General features: G+C 35.6%; 1 protein-coding gene across 3 annotated transcripts in view; it reads left to right on the forward strand.

The window, feature by feature from the left end:
- Positions 1-2,617: 2,617 nt before the first annotated feature.
- Positions 2,618-19,047, forward strand: part of LOC112046692 (amyloid-beta-like protein) — a 181,189-nt gene continuing 164,759 nt past the window's right edge. For all 3 annotated transcript variants that reach the window (XM_024083415.2, XM_024083417.2, XM_024083416.2), the window contains exon 1: positions 2,618-2,774. In XM_024083415.2, the coding sequence (XP_023939183.2) occupies positions 2,709-2,774 (66 nt within the window). In that variant the 5' untranslated portion in view covers positions 2,618-2,708. The remainder of the gene's footprint in view (positions 2,775-19,047) is intronic.

Here is a 19,047-nt window from a genome sequence, read left to right on the forward strand (position 1 = left end):
AATTATATTTTATTTATAGAAACACAAACAAGCTTTTATTACTACTATCACATTCATGTGAAATAATTATCATTATATACATATAATGTAAGTAAACACAAAATTCTGCAGTGAAGTCTCTAAATTCGGATTAATTTTTGCGATAATTTTGAAAGCACGTAACATATCTATACTATAAAATAGTCATTGATCTATTAAATTAAATGATGCAAATGCAATTGCATTACATTTGCATTGAAAACAAATGACCATTGAAAGAATTTATTTTATTGCCTATTATCAAAATCAATAGATTTTGTAATATATTTCGAGGTTTTGGGGATAATAGCACATTTATACAAAACTATCAAAACGGTTTTAAGTTTCAATTAAAAAGTTTAAATATATGAACGGTAACTATATACGGGTGATAGGTAACGTTCAAAATTATTGAAATTGGTGAAATTAGGTTATTTTCATTGCCACATTTTTTGTCACGAATGACCGCCTCTAACACCTGGCTGTCTTAGGCCCAGGCCTACTGGGCCTTAGGGCAAATCCGCTACTGGATTTTTATTGTTCGAAAGGAAAAAAAAAATCCAGAGGGCACGAAATGTTGCGGAGTTCGTTTTGTATCAATATTGAATTCAAAAGCTGATTTAGAAAGCTGCTATGAATACTGTCGCATTCTTGTACTTTTCGTTATTATTAATATCTTTTACTATAGCTTGGAAAATACGTTCGTAAAACTCCACGCGGGCCGGGGGGCGGGTAGCGATGAATGAAAAACCCACGACTTATACACCTCACTTCCCCGCACGAATTCATACCCGCGCAATCTCCTAGTAGTTAGACCATATAGTTACGAATCACAAGGTCCTGGGTTCGACTCCTGGGTCGGGCTATGAAAGGCAGAGCTTTTCTTTCTACGCTCTTGCTAATGTAGATCTCGTCCATCAATTTCAAGACGTATTAAATTTTTTTATAATCTACTCGTACAAAACTCTCAAGATATACTATTAGGTTATACTTAAGCTTAAGTTTGACCCAGTGGTATGCGCGGTGGATTTACAAGACAGAGGTCCTGGGTTCGAACCCGGCTGGGCCGATTGAGGTTTTCATAATTGATCCAGATCTGGCTGATGGTAGGCTTCAGCCATGGCTAGTTACCACTCTACCAGAAAAGACATACCGCCAAGCGATTTAGCGTTACGGTACGATGTCGTGTAGAAACCGAAAGGAAAAAGGAAAATCCACATATTTTCATCCTACGCCTAACAAGTTAGCCCGCTTCCATCTTAGATTGCATAATCACTTACCATGAGGATTGTAGTCCTTGACCGCAAAGACTTGTAAAGAATAAAAAAAAACTTTGAATATATGTATAAATAAACAAATAAACTTAAGTTCGTACGAGTATTATAATAAAAGCATTAGCGTTTTCTATATGTTATGTGATAATAAAAATAATTAATATTTCACCACCTTAAAGTACCTAATAATAAGTTTACCACATAAGCGACGAGTAGCTCAGAAGAACTAAAACCAGTCTGTCACAGATAATATTAAGTCAAATAAAAGAAAATGAAAATCTGAAAACTCAAGTAGGTACGCTAGCAAGGAGACAAACACCTCAGATCGATATTACCTGAGACTTTTCACTTATTACTTTTTTAATTAAACTGAAACTTATCACGATGACTCATCGGGCGCATGCCTTTTCGAAAATAGGGACGTCGAAAGGAATTGGTAACAATGTAAATCAAGTTCCATGCTTTGTATAATTAGCTGTTATTTACATAGCATTAGGGGTGAATTTTCCGTGGTGGCTTATTAAAAAACTGATGCCTCATCATCGGGAAACCCAGACAGGGGTAGACTAAGACAGGATTCGTGATTCGCTTCGTTACCGTCCAAGAGGGCGTGGGTAAGTTTAAGGGGGTGTTTGGTTGCATAGTTGACTGATATATCCACTTACAGTCCAAAGTAGGAGTTAGCCTGCGTTTCCCATTGGGATAACATTAGTAAGGATTTTTGGTAATTAAAGTATAAGCTTTTAAAATATACAAAGGTTATGAAAGCAACAATAGCTTTAACTATTGGAAACTATATTTAAAAAACACTGCAATAATAAACGAATTCAAATTGAAATGATTCATTTTCACGATTTGTCTATTTATGTACGTAAGGCAATTTTATCTTTATTTTAAAACTGTTTTAATATTAAACCTGATCATTAAAAGAATTAAATACAGGTATTTCATCTAATTTTGTTTTTGATTTAAATTAGAAACAAATTGACATGCTAATAGAGCATCATTTATCAAGACCAAAAAGGTAGTGAACATCTAAGGACTAAGGAGAGTTTTGCTAATGAAAGCGATAGTTTCATTATAGGCAATAGTGTCACCATGGAAATTAGATTGATGCCTATAACGAAACACAATTTCAAACACCCCCTGAAAATATACCACAACCTCCCATTGTATTGTAGGCGAAGTCGTGGCGTTGCGTTTTAACAGCACCGCGCATGCGTTCTACTCTTGATGCCCTCCCTTTCCGTCGTACCGGGGAAGGAGTCCGTCCCTCTCGCTCCCGGGAGGGTCGATATATACGACGCTACGTACACGTACTGTGTGGTACCGACTAGCTAGTACGCAGGTTTCTGGCGTATTGCACGAACGTCAGTACAGCCCGCAGTATACCCGGAGCGCATATCGGCCGCAATCATGTCGCGAGCCGTGCTTTTTATTAGTGTTTTTACTATATTTTTGGACGTCCTGCACGCTAGCCAGGTAAGTTTACCATCTATTTTACATGTTTTTAAAGATTAATTTCGTTTGGGGCGCCGCAGCGTTTTGCCGGTGCCACTAAGTCTAAAATCGATTACACACTCTCAAAGATGTTTTCAAGCGAGGCGTTAAATAGCGTTACCGGTTGTTTTCAGCTACCAAAGCCGTAAAAGTTTCTTTTTTTAACAAAATACTCGCCTGATTTAGCGTTTTTAACACCTACGTTAGGTGTGGGGGTTGCGTAACTTGGAAGGTGAGATCTAAATATGGTTCTATGTAAACTGAAGACTTAGTAATTCGGAAGTAGCGTGCTTCTGTGGAAGCGGTGACTAATAGACGCCTGTTTTATTTTAATAAGGCGGCATCACAATGTAAAATCGCCAGATGGCCCGTGTTTTACGAGGGTCCCATTTTCAGCCTGTAATTATACGATTGCGTGTATTTAATTGCTTCATTTATAAAAAATGTAAGCCGATGACTCTGATATTTTATAAATTATTCCTTTAACATATTTTAACGCATGTTATGAGATATGAGGGTAGATACGTTTTAGATCAAGTAACTTTGCATAGCATAGAACTAATTTAATCTTCAAATATATATGCGTATTCTACATTTTTTATACCTTATTTCTATTTGTATATTCATCGATCTTACGTTAACTCTAGAAATCAATATCACAACTTTTTCTTACGTAGGTAAACTAAACTTTATGTAAAAGAAAAGCAAATGAAACCTTACTCGTTTTAGTAAGTTTGTTAAGTAAAGTTTTGACATCAAAAATAACATCGATAATTCTAATAACACATTTTCTTCTTCTTCTTTGTGAAAGAAGTCATTGAATCCAACTTAATATTTTACTAAAAATTGTTACGTAACGTTATTGCGTCACGGACAAAATAAGTATCATGAAAAATAAAGGCCTAAAAGACAATAATTCTTATAAAAAGTCATTTTAAGAAAAAATAACTAAAAAAACAAGATATACATGTTACACCTAGAATTCTTTTTACCTAGAGGAAAAGGGTTTAGGCCTTTTTGATAAATAATTACGAATTTAATTTAAAAAAAAATACCATATTAAATCAACATATTTTCATCTTATGTACTTATATGTTACTGCTTGCACATAACTCTTCATAAAGCCTCATGATAGAAAATATCCTTCGAGAATCATCTTGACTCTTGTCAATCAATCAAAAAGATATCTTGACTTACTGTCAACACATTTGATTCTATAGCTTATCGATACGCTTTATCCACTGAGTCGACAGGCCATAATATATAGCCAATTAGAATAGCCTACTACAAATCACAAGGCTGTCTCCTTATAGGAGATGGAGCTTGTAGCTAAGAGCCAATTTTCCAATGCAGACAAGCAGGTTAGGACGAACAAATTAAAAAAAATTGTATTCACGACTCAGTTGATAATGCGCTGAATTTATAGTGCTAGCAATTAAACATTGAATATGCTCTGAATAGCGATTCTCCTATTTTGATATTAGAGAAAAGAATAGGACTATATATTTCGATTCCTCCGTACCATTATTCAAATAAGGCAAGAAACGGGTTCACATCGATTCTCTTTCCAGTCACGATCGCGTGTATTGCCTGGCAATTCTATTCTATTGATAAGAAAACTAATATATACTCAAACCAAACCTCCCTTTGCAATCGAACTCGATCTTTATCTTACACAGCGCGCCTTATCGATTCGAAGATGAATGGTGTTGAAATAAATTAGTTATTATGTGGATCGGGGTTGGTTATGGATTTGAAACAGCTTTAAATCTTTAATGGATTAGTTGATTAGCTTAGTATAATATAGCTTGTTAGTATTTACTACTACTAATCACACATTTTTTTCTTACGTATATTTTGACCTAAACTTCATGTAACGGAAAAAACAAATTATAATTTACTTGTAACTTTGCTAAGCAAATTTTTGAAGTAAAATCTATAAATTACCTCATTTTCTCTATGAGACACTGACTAATGTGAAACTTGAGGAAAATTATTTTTCTTACAACATTTTAAATTTTACTGATTATAAGTACTTTTCAGGGGGTAAAGAGCAACCTCTCGCTTACAATTGTAACTTGGCCGACAAAATCACATAGTAAAATAATATTAGTAATTCGTCCACCTAATTATTTAATAAATAAATTATTAAAAAGTTGTCTGACTAAATTGTAAAAGAAAATAATTTAGTCGTTCGATAGTCGGACACTTAACAATTGGATGTGTGCAGTGGCTCTTAATTTCAAGTTGTGTTAGAAAAAAAAACAATTGGATCAGTTTTTTACACCCAAAAATAAAACAATTCATACAGTAAAGACATTTTTAATGTGCAATAATTGAGTTTCCTTGCCGTTTTTTGTTAGCAGATCATGCTTTCCAAAAATGTTGTAGTCTCCACCAAAACTTAACGTTTCATAAGTACTTGTAAAATGTCTGAATGTTTCTACTTCAGCAGGCTAATTCACTAACTTTGATGAATGTTAGTTGACATACAAAATTGAGATTGGACATAGAAAATACTCGTGCAGATTATTTATGTCAGAAATAGAAATAATTTTAAAGAAATAGAGGCTGCTGTTTGTAAATTCAAGCCTTCGGTTAAAACCTTTCACAAAATGATTACAACGTGATCAGGTAAACTTTTCGGTTGAAATGAAAAGAGTATACCCGAACCTAGTTAGTTTAGAGTCACCTCACGTATTTACATCATAACTTTCAACTCATTTTCCACTTCGCGATAATTATACGGAGAAGAACTAACTAGATGTGATTAAAAAGCACAATAATGTGGTAGAGACTTTACAAATAGTCAAACTTGACGTTTTAAAAGTTCTTGTCAACTAAGCCTACTTGAAATAAATGGATTTTGAGCATTGCTGCATTCGAATTAGGAAAATGGCTACAATAATTATTTTTACATAGTACGTACGTAGAGCTAGTAACTAGAGCTGGTAAAAAGGCTTGACAGCGAGTGTCATCATCATCATCATCATCATATCAGCCGATGGACGTCCACTGTAGGACATAGGCCTTTTGTAGGGATTTCCAAACATCGCGATACTGAGCCGCTTGCATCCATTTCTGCTACTCGCTTGATGTCATCAGACCACCTGGGAAGGGTCGACCAACACTGCGCTTTCTAGTGCGTGGTCGCCATTCCAGCACATTGAGATCCCAACGGCCATCGTCTCTTCGAACTATGTGCTCCGCCCATTGCCACTTGAGCTTTGCGACACGTTGAGCTATGTCGGTGACTTTAGTTCTTCTGCGGATCTCCTCATTTCTCATTCTATCACGCAGAGATACTCCGGGCATAGCTCATTCCATCACCTGCTGTGTGACTCTGAGCTTTCTTATGAGGCCCGTAGTTAGCGACCAAGTCTCGGAACCATGGTAGGCAAAACGCACTGTTCGAAGACTTTTGTCTTCAGGCACTGAGGAATTTCAGACGAAAAGATATCGCGAAGTTTGCCGAATGCGGCCCAGTCGAATTGGATTCGGCGGTTCACCTCGTTCTCGAAATTGGACCATATGCCCTTGGACAATTTCGAGTTTATCCATTATTAAACCTAAAACCTTCATGTTCCTAATCGGCGTAGGATTAACTAGGAAGTAAGTTTATGAACTATGTTATAATTATGTTAGTTTTTAAAACTTTCTAGAATACGCCATTACATAACCTCTACTCCGGTAGCCTAGTGCGCTTCGTCGACTCCTAAAACACACAAGTTTACTACACCATTTACGACTGGGGCTTGTGTGCTGGGACGTTAACTGACTCACGTTTATTTTATTTTTATAGTGTTGGCCACGCTTGAGGGGAAATCGTTTGCTCAGCGAACTCTGGCAGACAGCGCATAGACGATGTCTAACTCGTTTTGTTTTTCAACGATTCTCTTTGAGCCCTGTGACTTAGGGCTTTGGCCCTGTCTTCGAAGAACTATTTATAAACATATATTTTTTGAAGTTGGATGATTTAGAGTTTTATACATAGACTAAAAAGTCTCTGTAAGTTTATAAGTACCAACATTTTCTCTGAGAGAGAGTTAGCCCAACGGACATGACCTCTGCTTTCAATTAGGAGGGCGTAGGCACCTCCAACTTTTCAGTTATGTGCATTTTCAGCAATTAAATATCACGTGTCTTAATCGGTGAAGGAATAACATCTCGGGGAAACCTGCATACCTGAGAATTTTCTTAATTTTCGACGTGTATGAGGTCTGGCAAGTCGCATTGAGCCAGCATGGTGGACTATTAGCCTAACCCTTTTCAATCTGAGAGAAGACTCGTGCTTTACAGTGAAGCTGATAAAGGTTGCTAATGACGATGATGACGAATTTCTCTAAAAAGTTACATGTCTAATAATTTCTACTCACCAGAACACTACCTAATATTATAAAATACTATATTATAATAAAGTTTCCCTGTAATTCACTACCGTGCCATATAAATAAGCCAACTTTTGTTTATGTGGCACTAAAAATGTTGTTAAACTCTCAAAGAGCGTAAACTATTCCCAAAAAGGTATCCAGAGCTCAGACACGCCCGTAGTGCTTTTAAAAGTTTGTGTAAAGGTGGAAATTACATTAGGACTTGTAGGTAACTTCGAAACTTTGCTTCTAGCTATGAAAAATGATTTTTATAATATTTTATTTATGAAGAATCAAGTAGAATAGAGCAATGTAAGAAGACGGAAATTCCAGTACCACCTCTTTTTTACGACCTCTGTGGCGCAGAGGTATGCGCAGTGGATTTACAAGATGAAGGTCCTGGATTCGGTCCCCGGTTGGGCCGATTGAAGTTTTTTTAATTGGCCCAGGTCTGGCTTATGGGAGGCTTTGGCCGTGGGTAGTTACCACCTTACCGGCAAAGACGTATCTCCAAGCGATTTGGCGTTCCAGTAGAATGTCGTGAGAAATCATCTGGTTGTTAATAGTAGTAGTATAATTTAAATTTATCACCTTGCTTGCCTACCAGGATTGGTGGGTTTAAGCTCCATTATATACCATAGAAATGTTTTTAGCTTTTGTTTCGAAGTCCTATTTCGTACAACAGCATCATCGTAAATGTCTCAATCGAAAATCGAGTCGAAACTCAATCGAGTCCTGACATACTTCCAGATTGTGGTTAATGTACTTACGTAATGTTTTTTATAATGAAGTTTGATCCATTTTTCTATAAATAGTGGGCATAATCTGTATAGTTATCATCAGGATAGCTCCCTATTTATATAAGAAGTTAAGAACCATTAGGCTTATTGTGATTTTAGCCAAAGTGAAGGGGTCAAAGTTTACACAAGCCAAGACAATAATTTGCCCTTTATCATAATCGCAGACAAAAGCCAGTTTTAAATAAAACAATGTTGTCATTTCTGACCTTAATCTCATTCCGTCCGCATCAGAGAGAAAATTAATCGTTTTGCTCAATATCTGAAATCAGATTTGCGGTTGGAAATTAGGCAAAATAAAAGTTGTCGGGAATTGTTTTTGACATTTTTAACCAAGAGTCGAGGATTTTTGATGGAAATTCGCGAGGTCGTTTTTATGCTATTCTTACTTTGTAAGGATTTGGAGAGGCTTACGGAGGCTCAAAACGTCATTACCTTTGGTTAATAAAGCCATTGTTTTAAAACACGACGGCTCTGTTTTGGATTTTTGGATAAAGCATTATTTTCTCGCGTCCTGGATTTTATTTTATTTGCGTGCTCGTCTTAATTGGTTGAAAAGTATGAGTGCTTCAAGCGCTCCTATATTTTGAGCAACTAAATTTTTTAATTTTAACCTCCACGCTACAATTATTTATATTTAAATTTTTGATTAAATTAAGTTCGTATGGCTTATTGTGAACGCTTTTTTTAAAACACCACACAGCTAATGTACACTTTTTTGTGGCAGAATGCGTGTCCTATTTACATATGAGATGGAAATTACTGCATAAATATGTAGGGTACATTATGTAGGTTATTCTGTCGGGACCAATAATTTTAGATTTCTTTATGTCTAATTCATGCAAACTGATTTATGGATCATGTATTCTAACAGCCCACTACAAGACCAGGCCTCCCCCTCCTTATAGGAGAAGGGATATGGAGCTTAGACCCACCTCCCTGCTCAAATGCGGGTTGGTTGGAGATAGGGTGATAATGTTAAATTCATTAAGGACCACTTAGTGGGAACGTATCTGGTAAAGACAGTAATCTCCAGTAATAACTACTAATAGTATAAATACTCTTACCTATATCTCATTGCAAAAATACCTTAGCCAATAAAATACTTAATATTATAAAGGCGAAAGTTTGTGTGTAAGTGTGTATGTTTGTTCCTCTTTTACGGCTACTGAAGCGATTTGGCTGTAATTTTAAATGGAAATAGATTTTACTCTGGATTAACACGTGGATTTTTCCGGGATGAAAGTAGATTCCGGAAAAATCCATGGTTCCCGCGGAAATTTTGAAAAACGGAATTCCACGCAGACGAAGTCGCGGTCGTAATATGACAGGAAAATGTGGTTTATAAATCAAGTTTCAAAACAAGTACTTTTTCTGCAAAAGTTAAATTTCAAAGCGCTAATGTAAATAATAATTATGGCATTGATGTATAAGAAAGAACGAGAAAAACACGTTACTAAAATTCCAAATTATAAAACTTATCTTAAAAATTCAGACAAAACTCTATCAAAGCCTTATGCAAATATAAACAAGCAAATAAAATAGGTATGAATAATAAGACAAAACGCATCGACGCAAGAGAATTCCTTTAAAATAAACTTGTAACGAAGACTCAATATCAGACTGTCACAACAAAACACGCTTCGTCGAATCTATTGAATTTAGTTCCAGGCTTAAATGTCTTCGGCTGTGACGATCATACTCGTAGTGTATCTCTCACTTGAGTTACTCAATTGAAAGGGCATAACAAAGTTGACTGGTCTTATTTAGGAACACAGTCACTTTATCAGATCCACTTTTGGAGTCGTTTGTTTCAATCGAAATACGCCAACAAGACACCGCGCCACGAAACAATCAATCACTCAATCAATCAAATCGTTTATTTGCGCAAAACATGTAAAAAGATAACAAAAAAAAAAATAGTACAAATGTTTTCGCCTTGAAGGGCGAGCAAATTTTACAAAAATAATACTTAGCTGCGAAACTATCATAATATTACAATAATGAGAACATTTAACATTTTGTAGAAACCTCGTAGTAGGATCATTATAGTTGTAGTCCTTTACATCAAGATAAACCATGCATAATCTAGAGAGAAACATTATATCATTCAAAATAATAAAAACCATAATTAAAAACACATTGAAGAAAATTCCGTAAACAAGACCCGCAAAACGCGGGGCTAATGTCTTATTGGTGCTCATTGTCATTTGGTAATGGCGGTCATAATGTCATTTGTGTACGTCGCTGTCAATTTTAGTTCAGGCCGCGGAACTTCTTTTGTGGCGCGGAGTCTATGAGATCATGAAACAGGTTTCTTTGGTTTATTATAAAATTACAGTATGCCAAACCATTTTAAGATGAGAATAATAAATGTATTTCTAAATTATACAATCATTTTATAGAAAAACTTTTCTAAATTATACAATGATTTCATAGAAAGATTTCCGGGATTTCACCATTGGCGTAGCGTGTATTGATGAGGCCCATTATTAAAATTAGTTGGGCCCAAATAAAGGGTAAAGATTTCACAAAAACAAGAAAAACAAAAATGCTTGCTTAAAATAAATATGACAATGGCTTCACCTATGAGGATGGAGGAAAAAACAGTTTGCTTTTTTGACTAGTGTTATTTCTGAAGTGAAACTTTAAAGCCAGTTTTTTATAATATATTTTTTTTTCGGGACGCTCAGATTAAGTGAGATTTGGATTACGTTTTACTATTTTTTGCTGGGTTCCTTCCTCGTAGTTCTCATTTTCCTGTGTCGTTGTGTATGTAAGGGGATAAACTACAAGCCTTTCGTTACATACAAAAATACAATACTTTCCTCTTCATAATATTAGTATAGATAAATTGCTTTGTTTTGTCTTTTATAAGGATGGTGTAATAAATAAATCAAGATAAGTCGCCCTGGAACAATAAGAAACTCGACAATTTTGGTTTTAGGAAGTCCGCCGGATTAGTAATTCTATCAAAAAGCTTTGATGGAATTAAAAAATTATTTAACTCGTAGTTAGCTCATTAGAAGAATTAAAACGTCGATAGAGACGTATTTTTTGAACGTAACTCAGCCTGGTGTACCTAGTTTTTATACATCTGCAATGCGCTTAATTCGACCTCCACAGAATATGAGCTTAGAGATAAAACGTGAGCGCAAACAAGGTGGATTCCGTCTGTGTACGCTTTACGTGTTATAATAGACGCTGTTCTATGTCTACTATAGCACTGTTTTACGTGTTATAATAGATGTTTGCTAGCGCTGTTTTATGGTAGGCGTCCACTGATCCCCATCGTATGTGTCGGACGCATCGCGTCAAACTGATTTTTAATTTTACGGTAGATAAAATGCGTTTGGTGCGATGCGTACGATGCCGATCAATGGACGCACTTGTATTACAAAGAATACAAAATTCCCTTTGACGCGATGGTTCGATGCGTATGATGCAGACCTGTGGACGCTTGCCGATAAAGTCATTGAAAATCATTACGTGACTTCGTTGTGCGGCTACAATGCCGTTTGTATCCTTGACATTTCTTCACGCTGACCTTCCTGGGCGTTTTGTCTTACAGTAAAATGCAATGGGCGTTATAGACTAATTATAGACCTCTATTAACCTCCGATCAATATTATGACACGAGATATTTTCAAAAAATGTATTTTCGTGATCTTTTGACGTTTATAATTTTTTTAGGCGGCACGATATCAACGTCGATTTTCCACATCTTCATTATACTCACTAAGATTTTTCCACAGGTTGGGGATTAAAATGCCTAATTTTATTAGGTCACTAGCGGACGCCTGCGACTTCGTCCGCGTGAAACTCGATGTAAACTTTCAACTACCCATACCCATCTCTACCCCTACCTTACCCCTACCCTACCCTACCCTACCCCTACTTTTTCCAGAATTTTCTTTGCTATAAACCTCACCTTTTCAACGAATGCAAAACCGTGGAAATCGGTTCGTGCGTTCTGGAGTTATAGCGTCAGGAAGGAAAACCCGACTAATTTTTATATAGTAGATAACTATGGTTTAGTTTTTTGATTTTAAGTTAAAATAATAATTTCTTACGTAAAAATCGAGACCACCATACCACCTGAAAATTTCATACAATAATATTTCAATTTAAACTAAAACCGTCCAGAATTAAATATGACTATTTTTTATTCTAGTATGAAGATGAAAGTTGAACTAATTGTATTTTAAGCTAATTTGGTATTAAGATAAATGTTCATTGTTTATGCTAAATTGCTTAAAAGCTCCGTAAAGGATCGATAAAAGCTGTACTTTTTCTTTTAGATTATATCTAACGGACCGGTACTCTGTAAGGATCAGTTTCATTATAAGCACTCGTACGTACCGGATATACTGATAGTAGTCCATTTACTGAGAAATGGAGCGTTTCTTTGTAGTTTAATCCCTGATTCCTCGCTCGCAAGATGGAGCCTTCAGTAAAGCCTTGAGACTGGATGAGCCCCTAAATTGGCGGTTTGGGAATAATACCCCTCTACATTTTCAAAGGAGACCCGAGAGATTTACGAATTATGTACGTTAAATATTTAGGTTAGGATGGAAAATGTTTATGAAGGGATTAATCTGATTTTTCTCTTTTTTTGCTTTCAGTTTTGTTTGTTAACTTTTATATTTTGGAGACGAAACAGTTAAGTGTGGTTTTCTGTTACAAAGTATGTATTTAACTTACTTCCAAAAGAGTCTCAGAAAGAGATAGCATAGGAAAGGGTCTCAATTAGGCGATAATTGTTTAAAAATAAGTACCTGTTTATGTTATCAACGTCATTTATCATCAACAATTTTCAACGTTTATTTTCAATTAAATAAATTATGTAAGGTACATTTTGAATACGTAACGTAACGTAATATAATGAAAAGACATACAGCCAATTATAGCACCTCTTTCTTTTTGGAAGTCGGTTCCTAACAAATCACTTTATTGATTGCAAAATCATTTGAATTATAGTATATTATAGTCTGGATTAGGAACGGCATCTATGTAGGCAACTTGGGCTACAACTAATGAAAGCAACAAACTAACCTACCTAATAATTAAGTACGAGTAGTCAGAAAGCAAACTGCAAACACTTTGTGTATTTACATTATATTACTATAACAATATTAAGGGCGCGTAAATAGTCCATTTCTATTCAGCGTTTAACTTTGCATAAATCCCGCTCCTTTCATGGCCCCAAGCTTCTCTTCAGACGTATTCAACAGAACTTTCCAGCAGTTTGCATGTAGTCTTTTGTTCGTAAAGTACGCCCCGTGAAAGATATCTACGAACGTAGTTGGGTGCAGGAAGAACTATTTTTAAGTCCACCCATTCTCTCGCACAACAATGATATCACTATTCACCGTCTGTGGTAGGGTTGCCATCTCTTTTCTAACTGAATGTTTGATAATGATGGAACGTTTTTATATTATTTATAGTCCTTGGACTCACGAACAAAATACTTATTAATGGGCATTGGGCATACTACGCAGACTTTGAGTAGGTACGTGATATTCATGGCAAGTCGGACAAAATTATTGTCTTCAGATCAATAACATAAAATTGGTAATTTTGTAAACTCCCGAAGATTGTGAAATTATTAACTACACTCTAGATTGAAGTTATCAATATTCTCTTTAAGTGCGCTTTCATTTGAGACCTCACTCGAGCATATTTGCAGACATTCGGTTATTCTTCCCCACTTTCACCTCCACAACTTTTAAACGGCTCAACCGACTTTCACCAAACATGTCTAAGAACACTCGCGCATAAATCACCTTTCCATCCAAAAATCAAAATTGTAATCGCTTCATCCGTTCGGCAACTATTGTGCCACAGATAGACTGAAAGACAGACAGACACGTCAATCTTATAACACCCTTCGTTGCTTCTTCTATTTATCTTTTTGAACCGGGGGTTAAAAAGCACGGCATCGTACCGGAACGTCTTTGCTTCGCTGTACGTCTTTGTCAGTGTGCTATCTAGCTAGGACCGAAGACAGACAATAATTCAATCAATCAGATTTCTTTTATCTTTAGAAATATTAATATAAAAAAAACATTAAGATAAAATGTAATAACCCTATTATGGTTATCTTTCTATGGCTAGATATTCACTTGCATAATAGCTGTCATAATTGCCGTTCTTTTATCTTCATGAAACTTAGGTATTCTGCGTTTCATATTAGCTTTCAGGGGGAAAATGCATAGCATTCTTTCAGGCTCTTTAAAATACCTGAGAAGTAAGATTCACAATAAAATGTTGTAAAGTTCTTTTGTAGCGGTGCACAATGAAAATGAACTAAATGGAAATAACGTTCGTTTTGCACAATGCACAAAAATGTGGATATACTGCAGAATTCTTTGTTACCTCTATCTAGGTCTGAAATACTCGTAGACGTAGAATAAACATACAATATGGTAAAACCATATACAAAGAGGTCGCAGTGTGGTAAAAAATTTCAATTTGTTTTCTTTTCTTATTTTTCAGTTATTATTTTTTGTACACCGCGGTTACTCGTATAAGATCATCGCATATGAGTCACTATAGCCTTCTTCATTAATGTGCTGTGCAACCAATGATCTTGGATGTTATTGATTTATACTAGAGATGGGGTACTAGCGCATCAAAACTGAGGCGGACAAATGTGGAAAATTGACCTAATTTCATTTAGTCGCTTATTAAACAGCGATTAAATAAATAATACCTAAATATCGTCTACAATGTCGAATTGTGTGTTCACGAAGTGTAAAAACTGTGCAGAAATATACATATACATAAATATATAATGGAATTAAAGACGAAATTCTGCATGTGTGCGCTCAGTGGTGTAATTCAATTAATTGTTATTTTTCACGAAAAACCGACGAATCGACGATTTTGCATCAGGATGTTGTAGTGTCAACATTTTCTGATTATGATGCTCCGGTTTCGGGGAAGTTCTCGGTTTGGCTCGGGAAAGAAGTGCTTAATTTTGCAAAAGACCGAAAGAGTTTTCTGCAGATGACAGCCATACTTCAGTTGTAAAAAGACACCCAATGATGAGAGAGTAATCTGGGTCTACTGAACCAATTTTCAAAATTCTTTTACCACTAGAAAGCCATGTTATAAGTGAGTGTCATAGGCTATATTTTTCGGAACTACGCGAGTGAAACCGCGTGTGTTGGCTTCACTGCGTAGTTTTTATGTTGTCAGTTTTTACATCCTGAGGTAGAAAAGAACAAGAAATTGCAAATTTAAATTTAAATTTGCAGATAACTCAATCTTAGCTCATAGACACAGTCAAAAGCTGTTTGCCGAGCAAATACATGTTCTAGGGTTTGTCTGTGTGTGCACAGTGTATGTAGAGTGGTGAGTAAACACCCTCAGAGCTTAGTGTCTGCAAGGAGATATTATCTGTGTGGATTTAGAACGAAAGCGCGTTCTCTTGAACATAGGTATACCTTTATCTGATTTAGCTATCTGTGGTACATAGGTAGGGTGATTTAATGGTAACTAGTCGAGAATACGCAGATGAAATATAGCATTTAACTCACAAGTAGTATATAGGCTTTCTAGTGGTAAAAGAATTTTCAAAATCAGTAAAGTAGTTCTAGAGTTTGACCCCTACAATACCACAATCTCTAAGTTTTTATAATATTACTAGGTAGTAAAGATAGATAGATATACTTCGTAGGGAGAGGATGGCAAAGTGGAAGTTTGAAAAAGCTAAAAAGTACTAAAAAAAAAATTTAATATGAACCTATAATAAAAAATAATTCACTTTAATTGATCGTGAAAGGTATCTTATTAAATTATAAGGCGTTTTATGTAAAATTAATAAGTTCTTTTGAAAATCAGTCTATGAAAAAATCCGACTACAAAAATGAAAAAAAAAATTTTTTTTCCTTATGTAACATATTTTTTTATATAACATATTCTTATGAAACAAAGCCTTATATGTAAAACTTTTATGTTTTTCTAAACATGGCTTAATCTACCTGTTAAAATTTCGTGAATCTTGCTTTAGATCCAGAAAACAGTGCACACAGGCAGTAAACAGATAATTTTCAAAAATGACAGATCAATGGGGCATAATTTTAAAAGTATTTTTTGTGTTCTGCTGTTATTTTTTATCGGTTTTTGGTAACTTTATTTAACTAAATGGCATTCGTTTATATAAGATCCACATTATCAAGACCAACTATTTACTACGATATACTGTTAATCTATTTATGGGTAGAAAAAGTCTCGTTCGTAGTAAAAGGTGTGCGTGCCTTTTTGCTATGGTTCCCAGGCCTAACGCTAATGCGTTTAACTAGAAATGCGACCTAACGCGTTCTACGAGTTTGAATGCGACATTGAAACTTTTTTACGTACAAAAACATCTGCCCATGTTATTTATTGACTAGATAGACGTTTTTTACATTTACAAAAATGTTAGTTTGCTTAGCTCTTAGTTCTGGGTGAATTGATTATTATTTTCTTTGGAAATCGCTTTTAAACTTATGAAATCTACCGAACGTACGTACGTACGTGTCTCTCAACACGTTCGCTGCGGTACGAGGTCAATTGACCTCCTATGTCTAGTGTGTTCAAGAGTTACGAGGTCGGTAGACCTCGTATCGCACTACATAAAGTTTTAGTATGAGTTCAAAGAACCTCGAACCACCAGAGGAAAGTACAGAAAAATCAGTGCCGTAGCGAAAGTAACACTTTCGCTGCTGCTATGTCAGAACTGCTATGTCAGAACTCTTAGTTCAATTCGATTATTAGACCAAATCATCAGTCATCAAATCATCAGATTCGGAAAAAACGGAAGCTTTGAGTCTAATCGAATGTTAGGAAGTTCTTATTTAACTTCCAAGAATCAGAACAATACAAGACAAATTAAATAATGGCTTGTACAGTGGTGTAATGTACCTTGGAGTGGCCTTATATCAAAACTAGTTGGGGGGCTCAAAACGTTTGCTTAAAATAAATATTATGAAAATGATCTAACCTATATAGGATGTTTCCAACTTTTCGGCTCACGCTTAACACAGGAAAAGAAGAGATTTCTTTTTTAAAAGCTCTTATTTAACTTGTTTTAATTTTGTTATTTCTCAAGTGAAACTCTACCTATAGGTAGTTTTTTATAATTATGTTATTTTTTTCGGGAATCACCAGATTCAGGGAGATTATGGATTACATTTCACTAATTTTTACTTTTACACGTGAGGTACCCTGTAGTCCGGGGGCCCCGTATCATCGATACGGCTGATACGGTGGTAGCTATGCCCCTGGGCTTGTAAGAAAGAAGAAATGTAATAGGACCTAAAGCCTAACCTCCTAACTTCACTAAAATCACTTTCTGAAATCGTAATTTCGTCACGTCAGCTATCAGCTAGCCACCTCAGTATAACCCTACGCAAACATAATATACGCAGCGGTTAAGAGCGCGCAGCGCGTCGGTACGATATGGATAAAATTCGAAGCGCAAACGAAACGCCGAATTATGACTTTCACGTGAGTGAAAAGCACGGACTGATTGACGCGCGACGCAAATTTTATGACGTGAGCGCCAAAACCATTTTTACCTAATTGCAAGTAAATTAAACAACATAACGAAAAACAAAATGGACATGTTTAAGATATATACCTAATTTTCTATACAAAACAAAAATTGAAGAAAATAAGTTTGCTTTTCCTGAGATTGAAAGCAAAATGTGAGCAAAACATGTATTTTACAAAAAAATAAACTATCGAGAAAAGTTTTACAATTTGTGTATTTTGTATAGTCGTAACGAAGCTAACACTTTGAAATATCATTTACCCAAATATCAGGCTCCTAACTTTTTCAGAATCTGAGATCCAGAACCATTTGTAACCACCAAATTACATATTGCACACTCTTAATTGCGTCAGGGGCTACAAAACGGCCAATGGAGCGGCAAATGGGGCTTCTGCTCCAGCGGCCTAACATTGATAGCTGGCAGCACAAACTAATCCTCTCAGCGCTGCTCGACGGGGCGGCCCGTGAAAAATGAATTTTCAGCCTGTACCGCCGCCTGAAGGAGGGTAAATTGAGGTTGAATAATTTACTTTTCGTTGCCTCTTATTGCGTGCTTATTTCCCTCCCGAGTCGACGAATTTATTTTTCGGCGAGATCCCACTCGACGCGGCGTTGTTTAAGATTGTGTTTTTGCCAAAGGTCGTGTACACTTGTGGCTCTGGTCAAATGTTTGTCACAACAAGGACTTGTTACTAGTACAGAACAAGGGCTTTATGTTACTAGTATCATGGCTTCCCCAACTTTTATGCTTATGTACTTTGTACGTTGGTAATTAGATAACTGAAGAAATCTGTAACTCTAGAAATTGCCTTTAGCTATGCGCGAGAGTATTTTGAAATTAATGTCCATCATGAATATCAACTTCAACATTCTCTAAATGATCTTCAATCTGCATCTAATCTTCGAGATTCTTTAATTTTGGAGATGTATTTTGTATAACTACTTACTATATGAAGACTATTTTTAAGCTGTTAAAAGTTATTTTTTTTTTAAAGATTAATCTTATATTGATAGGGATATGTCGATATTAGATAATTAAGGAAAACAACGGCGTTTTTAAGTTAATGAAAACATTGGAATAAAAACAAGTAAGCATTTTCTTAAATTATTTTTAATTTTGATGAGTTAAAGAAACATTAGGAGTAGCTTGATAAATTTGCGTGTAAAAGTTACTTGTAATTGTAGGTATTCTGTACTGTATTATGCTATTATTAAGATTTCAAGTAAAGGTTGTTCACACAACATTAACTGTCTGTAGACGTCTGCTGATAACTTCATTACCCGATTCAATTAGACGAACGAATCAATTCGGCGTACTCCAATCATGCCCATGTGTTAGCACTTAGTCAGCTATGCATGAATTAGCTTCAATCAATTCGAAATACAGATATCTGGGATGGACTTTGTTATCCAATTGTGAGATTGGACCTAGTCAACGCCAGCATCCTTTGTTCTATGGGAGAAAGTTTGGACTTTAGACGCACCCCGCTGGTACGTTGTTGGTTAGTGGGCTTAGGATAATTTAGTTTTTTTTTCTTCTGGGTTTA

The sequence above is a fragment of the Bicyclus anynana genome, chromosome 16 (assembly GCF_947172395.1).
Source record: "Bicyclus anynana chromosome 16, ilBicAnyn1.1, whole genome shotgun sequence".
Lineage (NCBI taxonomy): Eukaryota > Metazoa > Arthropoda > Insecta > Lepidoptera > Nymphalidae > Bicyclus > Bicyclus anynana.